At 51.7% G+C, this 14,115-nt stretch overlaps 1 protein-coding gene across 3 annotated transcripts; it reads right to left on the minus strand.

Annotated features, from left to right (window-relative positions):
- Positions 1-11,102: 11,102 nt before the first annotated feature.
- CBX8 (chromobox 8) lies at positions 11,103-13,466 on the minus strand. Of its 3 annotated transcripts, none has more exons than XM_029056970.2 (5): positions 13,346-13,466; positions 12,924-12,967; positions 12,666-12,731; positions 12,476-12,542; positions 11,103-12,140 (listed from the first exon to the last, which is right to left on the minus strand). In XM_029056970.2, the coding sequence occupies exons 1-5, from the start codon at positions 13,412-13,414 to the stop codon at positions 11,403-11,405; spliced, it is 984 nt and encodes a 327-aa protein (XP_028912803.1). In that variant the 5' UTR covers positions 13,415-13,466; the 3' UTR covers positions 11,103-11,402. The 3 variants fall into 3 exon arrangements, with proteins under 3 accessions (XP_028912803.1, XP_028912802.1, XP_028912804.1); XM_029056969.2 differs by having other exon boundaries at positions 11,103-12,230; XM_029056971.2 differs by having other exon boundaries at positions 11,103-12,080; positions 13,346-13,465.
- Positions 13,467-14,115: the final 649 nt, after the last annotated feature.

Below are 14,115 nucleotides of genomic sequence, written 5' to 3' on the forward strand. Positions count from 1 at the left end.
GTTCTGTTTCCGGGAGCGTTTTTCAAACGCTTCTCCTCGTCCTCGGCAGCTGCCGAAGCCACAGAGGGAGGGTCCAGGATGTGTTTGCCCGCCCCCGAAGTTGGGGTCTGTGGCCCGGGAATGTCGAAGTACCATCTTGGGACCGTCTCTCCACCACCCTTCCTCTTGGCCCCGTGCGTTACCCACACCGGAGACCAAAGAGGCAGGGCCGAGAGGAGCCAGTGGGAGCCCCCCGGCAACCTCAGAGAAGACTCCGCCACCTCATGTACTCTCCAAGATCTCTCGTACTCTCCCAGGTGCTTAGTATGGTGAGCTATTCACAGGAGGCATTCGGTACACATTATTGAGCAGTTGCCTGCAGAACTAGCTCCTCTCCTGTTGGCTCCTGGGTCAATTGGGAGAGTTAGGGGGGCTTCACGGCTGTGGCCTTTTCCTCCAAAAAAACCTCCCCCTCAGGGGGACTGACGAGGGGCAGAGGGATTCTACGAGCCGGCCCCGTTTTCCAGGCCCTACGGGCTGGCTCGGACGGTCCCCGAGAACCGGCCCCCTTCTCTTAGCCACCCGGAGGAGACGGGTCCAAGTGTTTCCTGGAAGTGGGTGTTTGGGTGATGACACCACAACTTCCAGCTGTTGTGCAGATGTCAGCCGGGGCACGGACCCACACCATCCTCCACGCTTACTGTGAGGCGGCGAGGGCATTAATACACTAGTCGGGGGGAGGGGACTCCCACTTTGATCGGGATGAAAGGAGGATCTTTTGGGGTGCCCAATTCACTCAATCGTATGCCCCGGCTTCCGGCACGAGTTCCTTACCTGTACCTTCTGGGGTCTGGACTTGTTTTCTGCAGGAGTGGAGGAAAGTGTGAGGTATGCGTTAGCTGATGAGATTAGGGGAAGGTTCGCACTCCCCTCTCTGCCTTCCTAGTTCTCCTTTCCAGCCGGGTGGTTCCTTGGGCTGCCCCTAGTCTCCACCTCCCCGGTCCCTCTTAAGAATTTCCCATCTCGGGGAGAGGAGGAGCCATACTTCAGTGGGGTAGGGTCTCCCCAATTCAGCACCGCGGGGGTTCACGATGCCAAAAAAGGGTTTCCAACGAGTCACTTTGCTCCCGTCCATCCTTCCCCGTCCCCGGTTTTACCAAAAGAGTGAGCTTGCGGCTTCCTCCTCCTGGGGCCCCCATGCCACATACCAAATAACTTTGGAGGTGGCCTTGTGATTTCCAAACCAAACCTAACCACGTGCCTTTCGGGATCGGAGGAATGAGGGAAACCGCGTGGCCTAGTGGAAAGAGCACGAGCCCGGGAGGCAGAGGGCCTGGGTTCTAATCGCGACTCTGCCACATGCCTGCTGTGTGAACTGGAGCAAAACAATTCACTCTCTCAGTTCCCTCATCTGTAAAATGGGGGTCTCAATCCCTGGAATCTCCCTCCTTCTTAGACTTTGAGCCCCACGTGGGACTCGATGATCTTGTACCTACCCCAGCGCTTACTTGGTACGTAGTAAGGGCGTAACAGATACCACAATTATCGTTATTGGTAATTTGGGGAAAGCCCTTCAAGGTCGTTGCTGCTTTCAGTGGTGGAGGAGAGGTGTCAACTGCTTGGAGCCCCCACTCCAGTGGCTGGAAGGAGACAATCAGGTAATCCCCAGTTACTCTGGCTCTGAGTTCAAGGAAGGCAGTCTCTTTGGAATAGACTGGGGAAAAGAGAGGTCTCTTACCTGTTACATGAGCTGTTGCAGAAATGTTCCCAGCCGATACGGTTACTGGTTTGAAGTTCCTGGATGCCCTTTTCCCCTACTACTGTTGCATTGTCCTCTCCCAACCGCCTAGTACAGCGCTCTGCATATAGTAAGCGCTCAATAAATACCCTTAATACTACTTAAACACCCCCCAGGTAGTCCCTAAATCCTGTAGCATGCCCCTCTCTCTCTGCCACTCTGAGATCCTCAGTGTAGAAAGAGCCTGGTCCTGAGAGTCAGGACTTGAGTTTTAATCGTAGCTCCATTTAGCTGCCAAGTGGCCCTGGGCCAGTCACTTCACATCTCTGGGCCTCAGTTCCTTCCCTTGCAAAATGATGTTTCAGTACCTGTTCACCCTCCTACTTAAACTGTCAGCCCCATGTGTGACCTGATTAACTTGTATCTACCCCAGCGTTTAGTACAGTACTTGGCACATAGTAAACATTTAACAAATATTACAGTTATTAATATTTCCCTTCTCTCCCAAGCACTTTCTCACCATTCCCACTGCCAAGTGGAGCACAGCCAAGAGCTAGGGCTCCCGCTGGGTTCCTCACCAAGAGATGGGGTGAGGAAGGGTGACCCCTGATTCTCGGGGGGCAAGGGGAAGAGATCCTGCCTAAATTGAGATTCCTTTCCACTGTGGCAGGAGTCAGTTTCCCAACCTTAAGCCTGTGCCTTTCTCCAAACCAGCTATCTCGATTCCAAAGTGTGAACCCGGAAACACCTTACAAACCAGCTTTGCCTTCTTGCTTCTTTTTTTCGTTTTTCATTCTTATCCCTAGCGGGCATGCCGGAGAAAAAAAAGAGAGTGTATGTGTGTTTGTGAGAGAGTCTTCTCTAAAGAAGAATTGTGCATTTAATTTAATTTCATTTATTCAGTTGTGGACAGGTGTTCTGAGCTGGTTCATTTTATGTTGACCAGTAAATAAAATTAGTATTCAGAAGTCCACCTTTTTTTTCTTGAAGTTTGCTGCTATGTGTGTGTGTGGGTGTGTGTTTAGTTAACAGTGTGTGTTGCATCTGTTTATTTCCGAAAGTTTCCTAATTGTACTGCAGTACAGTATTTGTAAATCGAATGGATATTTTAATCCTGAGTTTAAGTGCAGTGTCTCCTTATTTTTTGTTTTGAACTGGAAATGGTCAATTCTCATCTGCCTTAGAGGTTTAGCATATATTTTTATATATATATTTTGTATCCAAAAAAAGTTCATCTTGGGGTGGGTTTGGGTTTTGGTTGTTTTGGTTTTGGTTTTTTTTTTTTTTTTCATTTTTCTTACATTCAGATTCTAACCTAGCTGTGAAGAACTGCGCCTATATGTTTTGCTAAAAGAAGCTGTAGTGGGGAGTGGAAGAGAGAGTTGTGCCAATTATTGGCTTGATTTGTGTTTTTTCGTTTAAAAAAATCCAAATCATTCACAAAATGCCACTTCTAATTGCTTTAAACTACAGCTTGTTAATTTGCCTTTCAAAAAAAAAGTGAATATGTTTTTTACCCTGGGAGAATTCTTTGTTGAAACAGGACAACAGTCCAGCCTGCATATTAAATCAGGACAAAGCTAGTTGAAAGAAATATTCTTCCCCCAACAGAGCCCACAATGATTTAGAGATTTGGGGTGGGGAGTGGGAGAAGCTGGTAAGATTGGGTGTGAATGACAATTCTTTTCCTCACTTATCTCGTGATCATGTTGTATTTCTAGTTTTGGGGTTTCTTTGGGGGGGGGGGGGGCGACTAACAGTAGCATAGATGGCAGAATTTTTAGACCGTTAATTTATTTTGCATTAAAACACTAGAAAATGGTGTCAGATTTTGTACAACTCTTTATTAACATCTTAGTCTATCAATAAATATTTTTATAAACTTTTCAGCCTGGCCTTTGTCTCCAGTTATGATACCTGGTGCCTGGTACGGTTTGGGTAGACAGCTGACCTTAAGCACTGATATTCCAGTAATAATGGAAGATGGAAAAGATTGGCAGTTTCAAAGTGGCATTGTTAAAGTGGGGGGAGGGAGGAGAGGAAAGGCAAAAAGGTGAAGCCTTAGGCATTTCCCGTATCTGATCTGATCGTGTTATATTTTCCCTAGCGTTTAGCACAATCCTGGGCACATTAGTAGGCACCATGTAAACGAGAAGCAGCGTGATCTAGCAGAAGGAGCCTCGAAGTGGGAGTCGGAAGACTTGGGTTCTAGTCCCCGCTCCGCTTTGCTTCCACTATGTTAGCTTGGGCAAGTCATTTCACTTCTCTGTCCCTCAGTTATCTCACCTGTAAAATAGTCAATCGTAATTATTAAGCACTTTGCTGTGTGCAGAGCACTGTACTAAGCACTTGGTAGAGTACAATATAACAATATAAATAGGGATTAATACTATGAGCTCCATGTGGGACAAGGATGGTGTCCAACCTGATTAGTTTGGATCTACCTACTGCTTAGTACAGTGCCTGGCACATAAGCGCTTAAGTACCATTTAAAAAAAATACCACAATTATTCTATCACACCCCTACTCTACTCCAGATCTCCTTTTCAATAACCATTTGGTTCCAGAAGCTCTCCTGGCTACTTCAACAGAAGCTATTTAAAATAAAATAGTCTAAGCAAGAATAACCTTCTCAAGTCACTCCTGTTGTTGAGCCCAGAACATGTGGAAACACTTTAGAAGATACTACTATTAAATTCCAGGGGAATTGCTGTTTTGCACAGACACGAGACGCTACAGGACGAGATTATAATAAAGAGATGATTTGCTTATTATATAACCTTGCCTGATCCTTTAAGGTTTGCATTACTCTCGGCATGAATTTATTCATAAATTTCAGGCCTCCAGGGCCAGATCGGCGGTCTTTGAAGGTGGGGGCGGGGAGCTAGGCTTGGCTCGGGGCCTGGATGCTTTTATTTTCCGGGGAGAACCCGCCCCCAATAAATTAGAAATGCACCCCGAAAAAGTAGAGCTTTTCTGGAAACCGGTATGGGAAGGTGAAAGGGGAAAGGAGGGTGTCGCATCCTCCTGCTTCCTCCCCTGAGGATGAAATCACAGCCAGGGGTGCTAAAGTTGCAAAGGATAGAGACCGGCGATGGATAGAGACGCAATATGGCCTAATGGCTAGAGCCCGGGCCTGGGAGTCAGAAGGTCGTGGGTTCTAATCCCGCCTCTGCCACTTTTCTGCTGTGGGACCTTGGGCAAGTCACTTCACTGGGCCTCGGTTTCCTCAACTGTAAAATGAGGGTCGAGACCGTGAGCCCCACATGGGACAGGGACTATGTCCAGCTCGATTTGCTTGTATCCACTCCAAAGTTTAGTACAGTGCCTGGCACATAATAAGCGCTTAACGAATATCATTATTATTATTATTACGTGGACAGAGCTGGGCGGACCGCCGGGTCGGTCCCCATAGTTTTGAAACACACAGACAGGTGCTAGAGCTGATTAGGTGCAAATTAGCGCCTGAGGCTGCGTTTTCGCAGAGGCGTTATAGGGAGGGAGCCTGAACTCCTAGAAGTTCAGCGGCTCCTGGGGTCCCCTCCGTAGGAAAGAGGAGAGGGAAGAGGAATCCATTCCAACTTCTCACCCTGAAAGCCTAAAGGAGCGTAGTCCTGGCCCCTCATGGGAGAGGAGAGATGGGAAGGACTTGCTCACTTTAGCGCTGTTGCAGGGATTAATTTCCTCGGCTTAAATGGGGGGGACCCCCTCCCTTCTTCCAGTTCCCAGAGTACGCCCCCCAAAACACACACCTGTGTGTGTTCAGCAGGACTCATTTCGAGGGACACCCCCCCCCCGACGACTAAACTGTCACCTCATTGTGGGCAGGGAACGTGTACTGTCCCCTCCCAAGCGCTTAGTACAGTGCTCTGCACTCTGTAGACTGTAAACTACAACTCTACTACCAACTCTAATAATTATTATTATTATGGTATTTGTTAAGCGCTTTACTATGTGCCAAGCACTGTTCTAAGCGCTGGGATAGATAGGTCATCAGGTTGTCCCACGTGGGGCTCACCGTCTTAATCCCCATTTGACAGATGAGCTAACTGAGGCCCAGAGAAGCGAAGTGGCTTGCCCAAAGTCACACAGCTAACAAGTAGCAGAGACAGGATTATAATAATTAATAATAATAATGTTGGTATTTGTTAAGCGCTTACTATGTGCAGGGCACTGTTCTAAGCGCTGGGGTAGACACAGGGGAATCGGGTTGTCCCACGTGGGGCTCACAGTCTTCATCCCCATTTTCCAGATGAGGGAACTGAGGCACAGAGAAGCAAAGTGACTTGCCCACAGTCACACAGCTGACAAGGGGCAGAGCCAGGATTCGAACCCACGACCTCTGACTCCCAAGCCCGGGCTCTTTCCACTGAGCCACGCTGCTTCTCATGTCGCAGTATACTCTCCAGAGCGCTTAGTACAGGGCTCTGCACACAATAAGTGCTCAAAAAATGCCACTGGAGTCTGGAAACTCCAGGGGACTCAAATTCTCAACTCCAAAATCCACATTGAGAATAAATGGGAGGATTCCCCATCCGAGCCCAGCAGCAGCGGCCTAGTCGAGAGAGCCCGGGGCCTGGGAATCAGGGGACCTGGGTTCTCATGCCGGCTCTGCCCCTTGCCTGCTGAGTGACCTTGGGCAAGTCACTTCGCTTCTCTAGGCCTCAATCAATGGAGCCCCAATTTCCTCCTCTGTATAATGGGAATTCAATCTCTTCTCCCTCCCCCTTAGCCTGGGACCCCCAGGCCGGATCCGACCTGAAGATCTGGCATCTGCCCCCAGCATTTAGGGCAGTGCCGGGCACCTAGTGCGACCTTAACCACCAGCACAAGTATTATTATTATTATTAGGCCGAGGAAGTAAATTCAACGATCCTAGTTGTCACTGGGTATAAAAATCGAGATAGTCCCAAGTCTTCCTCGCCTCTCCCACCCCCCCAATAATTAATCAGTCGGCTGGAGGGGGAGGGAAACCAGGAACCGCTGTTCGGGGACTTTGACGATTAATTGTTTGTTTGAGAAAACACACACACAGACACAAGACACACACCAGAAAAGAGGCGTGGGAAATAACCATAATTCCCGGGCCGCCCGCCTCTGGGAGCCAAATCGAGAGGGAAACAGAGAGGGGATGGGGAGTGAGGGGTCCTGGGTCCCTAGAGGAAACGCTGAGGCTTCCCCCATCTTCCCTCCTCCCGAACTTCAGTTTACCCCTCTGTGAAATGGGGGCGAGCCACCAGGCGCATCCGATGGAATGAATGAAGGGAATGTGTCAGTTGATTGTTCTATTGTCCTCTCCGGGGTGCTTAGCCCAGTGCTTTGCACACAGTAAGCGCGCAATAAATACGATTGAATGAATAAATAACCGGAGTGTTATTCGCAAGGTGGGGATGGGGATGGTCCTTCTAAGAGATGGATTGGTAGATTTAGATGCTCTCTCGCCTGGCAACGCTTAGAGCAGTGCTTGACACAGAGTAAACGCTTAACAAATGCCATTATTATTATTATCATTATTATTAATGAAAGGCAGGAAGGGGGAGGGGTCGTTGGGAAGGAGGATGGACAAGCAACATCAGCAGCAGAGGCTTGGGGTCTCGGTTAACTAACTAATCATATCAGCGGGCTCTCCGCCCCTTTCCAGAAGCCTGTTGCCTAGCAATGCCCAAGAATTAAATTCCTCAATCAATAGCCTCGAGGGGCTCTGTTTCGGGGAGAGCCGGGGCTGGGGGCTCCCGCCGGGGTCGACACTGGTGTCGGGGGCTGTAGACTCAGCCCTGGTGCCAATGGGCATGGGAAGGGAGGGCATGGAAAGTGGGAGAGGATGGAATTTGGGAGAGGTCCCAGTTCAGCTTTATTAGTAATAATAATAATGTTATTTGTTAAATGCTACCTACGAAGCACTGCTCTAAGCACTGGGGGAGATACAAGGTCATCAGGTTGTGGGAGAGGCTGGATTTTGGGGGGGGGGCCCCAACTCATCTTTATTATTAATAATTTTAATGTTATTTGTAAATTACTATATGCCAAGCACTGTTGTAAGCGCTGGGGGAGACACAAGGTCATCAGGTTGGGGGAGAGGCTGGAATTTTTTTGGAGGATCCCTGCTCAGCTTTATTATTATTATTAATGACAATTATAATAATAATGGTATTTGTTAATTGCTATGTGCCGAGCACTGCTCTAGACGCTGGGAGAGACAAAGTCATCAGGTTGTAGGAGAGGCTGGAATTTGGGGGGGGGGGGGAAATCCCAGCTCCGCTTTATTAATTACAATAATAATGGATTTGTTAAGCGCGGTATGTCCAGCACTGCTCTAAGCGCTGGGGGAGATACAAGGTCATCAGGTTGTCCCACGTCTTAATCCCCATTTTCCAGACGAGGTCGCTGAGGCCCAGAGAAGCAAAGTGGCTTGCCCAGGGTCACCCAGCAGATGAGTGGCAGTGCCGGGATTAGAACCCACGTCCTCTGACTCCCAACCCCGGGGTCTTTCAACTAAACCACACTGCTTCTCTAATAATGGGGAGGGTCGGGGGGCCGGGAATTATGACCACTCCCTTTGCAGGTGAGATGGGGAAAAAAATATATCAGGGGGAGGGGTGGCCTCCCCAGAGGCTCCAAATCCCCCCCCCCCCAGTCTCTCCCCCCACTTTCCGCAGCACAATAAACCCGAGACACGTCTCTATTTACAAAGTATATATTTAAACTCACATAAAAAGCGGGTTACGGGTATAGACATTTACGATTTGCAGAAGACACGTATTTTGAAAGTTCCATTTTTAGCTCGGAGGCAGAGATCGATCCGGAGTTTTATACAAATCTCAGAATTAAATAAAATCCAACACGCACATTCAGCATATATGTAGAGGTCTACATACACACGGTTCCCACCCTCCCACCCACCCCGGATTCCGGGTCGAAGACCCTCCCGCCAACCCAAGCCCACGCGTGACCTTTGAACCGAATGGGAAAATCTCACCTGGACCCCGAAGAGTGAGAAGGGGGCAGAAAAAAAGGGGCTGGAAGGAGGGGAGGGGGAGAGCCAGACAGGTACCCCGAATTATCATCACACACGTGGTAACATACATGTCTCGCATTGTTTCATCGGAAAATAGCATCGACATTGAAAGTAGATAGACGTGCTCACTTCAGTTCTTTATACAAACTAAGTTTAAAATACCAGTTTTTTACAAATATGATCAGATTTTTTTAAAAAGCCAAAACAACAACAAAAAAAATCAACCCAAAACCAAACCCTTCTGGGCGCTCCAAAAGTTTGCAAGTTTTAGAAAAATAAAATTAAATCAAAATGTGTCGTTTAAAAGTCTACTCACCCCCTCTCCGCCCACAACTTTGCAAGGCGACAGGTGGGAGGAGGGGGTTGGGGGAGGGTTGCTCCATGGGCACCCACCCCCCACATCAGTAGCGAAGGGTCTTGCCCAGACTCTGTGCTTTGGGTCTTCGTCCGAGAAAGCGCTCAAAGAGGGATGCTAAAGTCAGGGGGTGGGAGGGGGAGGAGGAGAAAGGGGAGGGGAGAGGAAAAAGATTGGGTAGGAGGGGGAAAAAGGGAGTGGGAGGGGGAAAAAAGACGGGTGGGGGGAAAGGGGTGGAAGGGGAGAAAAGGAGGGGTGGAAGGCGAGAAAAGGAGGGGTGGAAGGCGAGAAAAAGAGGAGGTGAAAGGGGAGAAAAAGAGGAGGTGAAAGGGGAGAAAAAGAGGAGGTGAAAGGGGAGAAAAAGAGGAGGTGAAATGAGGAGGTGAAAGGGGGAAAAGTAGGGGGTGAAAGGGGGAAAAGTAGGGGGTGAAAGGAGAGGTAAGAGATGATGGGGGGGGGGGGGAAGGAGGGTAGGGCCCTCTCCCGCTCTAACGGGCAGCTGGACAGATTTGTGCTTTTGAACCGACAGAGATAGGTGATCGAATGATGCCTCGAGACCCCGGACCACAACTAGATCTGAAACATACTTAGACATTAAAAAATGTGCCCTCCCACGCCTCTCCAGCCGTTTCCGAACCAGCCTCCCCTCCCACTTTGACCGAGTTCGAGTCGGAGGGTTCAAACAGAGAACACTTCTCCAATCTAAGCAGCCTATAAATTACAACTTTTGCCTTAAAGGAAGAACCCAGGGTCGGTGGGGGAGAAAGAGAGCAAAAATTCCGGTGCATTTTTGGAAGAAAAAACAAAACACTGAGTTTCCACCTCACGCCCCGTCCAGGCCTCTTGGGATGCAATCTCGCCCATCTGGGCCCATAGCAAACACGTGGCATCTCATGTCCCTGTCCAAAACTGACAAGGTGCGACGCCAAACGACCCCCCACCCCCAGACCCCTTCCCATCCCCTGCCTCCACCGGCAAAAACCTCCCCCCCCTTCCCGCCCCCCAACACACACGCACGTACACCTCCAACCCGGAGAAGGGCAAAGTCCAGAAACTCCAGAGGGCTGGAGTATTCCTTGGGGAGCAGGGAATATTTATAATACTTTCCCCGGGGCCCTAAACTTACTGGATAGATCTGGGTGAAACACTTTTCTTAGAAAAGCAGCCACAGCCTCGAATGCTGGGCAGGGACACGCGATCTTCCCAACATTTTCTGGCATTTCGGGAATGTAAACAGATCTTTTTTTTCCTTCTTTTTTTTTTCAGCGTAAGGAATCAAGCAAAGAAGAAGGGAAGGGAAAAACGGAAAAAAAAAAGCATTATGCTTTGCTCTGGTTCCCATAAAGTGCATCTAGTAGAGTTCCTTCTGTAGAATTTTCCCCATCCCAAAACACCACCTCTTACCTTCACGAGTCCCACCCCCGCACCAAAAAAAAAAAAAAAAAAAAAGGTAATCCACTTTAACACTTTTCTAACACTTTTAATCCCTTTTTGCTTATTTGTTTTTAATACAGATTTCAGCTTGTTTGGGAGTTCTTGGTGGCTATAGCCGGGAGAGAGGGAAATCAAACAATACTGGGAGTTCAAGTGCTTCAACCAATAGCTGCTGCGAGGCCTGGCCTCGTCAGCCCAGGAACCTCTTGACTGTCAGCTCCTTGCGGGAAGGGAACGTGTCTACCAACTCTGTTACATCGTACTCTTCCAAGCGCTCAGTACAGCGCCCGGTACACAGTAAGTGCTCAATAAATACCACCAGTTGACCGGAGGTCACCACCCAGTCTCCTCCTCCCTCCCAACTCCCCTTCCAACCTTCTCACTGGCCATAGTGTCTTCAGAGCAATGCAAAAAATAAAAAATTTAAAAAAAAATCAAAAGGTCAAAGGGCACAGAGTTGGCCATAACCATCATTCAATCTGTACAGTGGATTTCTTTTCCTGTCTGGACCTCAGCCCCCCCCACCCCCTGGCGGACACTGTCCCACTGCCGGGTCTTGTTTTAAATAAAACAACTTAGAGTTGAAATATATATATAGACTTTTTTTCTTAAATAACATATTTACATCTAATAGAAAATATAACTCTAGAGATAATCTTTCCAACCAAAACTGGGAAGGGGGAAAATGGAAGGGGGTGGGAGAGAGGGGCGTAGGGGGGGAGAAATGGGAAGAGAAAGGACAGGCAGCGGTGGCTAGATCCTGTCCAGAAATAAAAAGAACTAAGCCAGGTTTGCTCTCGCTCTCTCCTGCTCTCTCTCTCTGTCTCCTCTCTCTCTCTGTCTGTCTCTGTGTCTGTCTCACCGGTTCTCCCACTGATAATTCATCTTTTTTCTTTAAAAAACCCTTGGTCCGTATTGCTCTCCTTAATGGTTACGGTCAAAAAGTTTGAGGTGACGTCGGTAACCACCACTTTCTCCAGATTGGTCAGGGAGGGACTCCACGATTCCTCTTCCTGGTCCCCCAGGATCCTGGAGACGGGGATCCTGGCGATCAAGGAGGGTCTCCCTCCCTGCGACCCCACGCTGTCCCGATACAGGGCCCCGACGGAGCCGGGGTTGCCGGACCCGTGCCTGGCTCTGGGGCCCCCGGGGTCCAAGCCGCTTTGACCTTTCGCATCCAGGAAGTCGGGCCGGTGCTTGATGACCCTGGGCGGGTAGGCCTCGGCGGTCAGCTTGTCCACGGCCTCCGCCCCGCCCGGGCCGGACTCCGGGCAGGCCAGGTCGGCGTCCGGCCTCCGGGCCAACTGGATGACGCTGTGGCCCGTGCCGAACTTGCCCGGCCCCGCGGGGGCGTCCTCCACCTTCCGCCCTTTGAGAAAGTCCCCGAGGCCATCGCCCGGCTCGCCCGAGGTCCTCTGGGAGGGGTCCGAGACGTCCTTCCGGGGCTTGGGCCCCCGCTTTTTCGAACTGCCCCCCGGCGAGCTGGGCTTGTCCTCGGGTCTCCCGGCCCGGTCCCGCACCGTGTCGCCCCTGCCGGTGCTCGTGCCGCTGCCGCTGCCCTGCGGAGACACAGCGATGTTCCTCAGTCCTTCTCTCGCCCGGGACGTGGAGCCTAGATCCTGGGGAGATGGGCCTGGATAAGGGACCCTGATCCCCCTAGCAGAGTCGCTCCGGAATTCATAAGTTTTGGCTTTCGCCTTGGCCTGGGCCTGCAAGGGAGACACAGCCATCAGTGGCCTGGTCCTCCCTCACCCTAAACCCTCCGCCGCCCTCCCCGCCCCATCCCTCCCGTGCCCTTTGCCTGCCTGGTGACAACGCGGGGGATGGGATGGGGGGGTGGCTCCCTCTGGGATGTCCAGAGACCCCCGAGGATGGATCCCGCCCCGGCCTCCGTTCGACCTCCGCTACCTGGCACGACAACATCGCCGCGCACAACCGGCTGGCGCCATCCTACCTTGAGCAAGAAGGTTTTGGGCTTCGGGCCTCGCTTTTTAGGCCCGTACAGCTCCATCTCTCGTTCCCTGGGGAGGGGAAGAGGGTGTCAAGAGAGAAAAGAGGTCAGAGCTCCGGAGGGAAGCCACCACTTACACGTTTCTTAAGCGAGAAGCGGGTCGGGGATGGGCGGGGGTCGCTCTGGCCTGTACCTTTCTTCGAATGCGGCGAGAAGGCGGGCATCCAAAATGTTTTCTTCGGGTTCCCAGGTGCTGTACCTAGCAAAGGGGGCAGGGAGAAGGAGGGTGTCAGCCCGGGGAGGGGGAAGGTGAGGGGGTTGGGAAGGGAAGCGGGCTGGGCTGCAACTTTCCTTTTGTATGTCAACGCAAAAAAAATCATAATAATAAGGGAGGAAGCATGAAATCTCCGAATAACAGTCTCGGGCTGCAAATTGCATGTAACCTACTTACTTCTGAGACCAGCCCTTCCATTTCACCAGGTATTCCATGCGCCCCTGCGGATGCAAAAGAGAAAATGTGTGTGTGTGTGTACGAAGGGATCGTGGAGAAATCCTCGGGCAGCCCGGTGGGTGGAAAAAGCAAGAAAAAAAAAAAAAACACGCCCCCCCCCCCCGCCCCCCCGACAAAATGCATGCACCGAATGAATGCGCGAGAGCCAAGTGCCAGAGGCAGGGGCCCGATGCCTCCGCCGCCCCATGCACGCAACCCTGCACAAAGTGCATGCACATCCACTCCTCCTCCCCCCCTCCCCCACCCCTCCTCCCGTGCAATCTGTGCATCGTTGCAAGTCTAGGGAAGGAGCCGCTGTTGCAACCGGGATCCGGCGGCGGGGGAGCTCCGCTGCAAGGAGGGGGTGGGGTGCGGGCACCTACTTTCCTGATGCGCCGCTTGAGCAGGGCTTCGGCCGCGAACACCCGCTCCCCGACCGCCGAAAGCTCCATGTTGACTCGTCGCTTCCCCCCTCGGCCGCTTCCAGCAGCAGAAAAAGCAGCGGCCAGCGCCAGCCCATAATACCCCGGCTGACGTCACTCCTCCTCCTCCCCCCCCCGCCCCACTTGTTGCTAACGGCGTTGCTAATGCCCGGCGGTCGGTGGAATATTCCGCCGCGCGCTGATTGGTCGGCGCCGCCGCCTCCTCCCTCCCCCCCTCCCCGCGCAGGCCACGCCCCCTCTCTCCCCCGCGTTGCTACGTGACCGGCGTTCCAATCGCCAGGGGGCGGGGCCCGGCCAGACACAAGAGACGGGGGAGGGGGCGGGCGCCGGAAGTGACGTCGGGGAGGCGGGAGGATGGGCCGGCTGTCAATCTAAAGGGGGGGCGCCCCTGGCTCTCCCCCCCGTTGCCCCTCCCCCGCCCTGGGGGTCAGGACCCCCCCCCACCCCCCTCCCCATTATATCCCCCATCCCCCCGCGGGCTGCACCGAGCCGCCGCAGCGCTCGCCCAATGTTGCCCCGGGACTGGCCCTCCCCCCTCCCCTTTATATCCCCCCCCTGCTCCAGGAGCAAGCCCCCCACCCCTTAGTAATAATAATCATAATGTTGGTATTTAAGCGCTTACCCAGCGCTTAGAACAGTGCTCGACCCATAGTAAGCGCTTAACAAATACCAACATCATTATTACTATGTGCAGAGACTGGCCCTCCCCC

Source organism: Ornithorhynchus anatinus, unplaced genomic scaffold (genome assembly GCF_004115215.2).
Source record: "Ornithorhynchus anatinus isolate Pmale09 unplaced genomic scaffold, mOrnAna1.pri.v4 scaffold_264_arrow_ctg1, whole genome shotgun sequence".
In the NCBI taxonomy this organism is placed as follows: Eukaryota; Metazoa; Chordata; class Mammalia; order Monotremata; family Ornithorhynchidae; genus Ornithorhynchus; species Ornithorhynchus anatinus.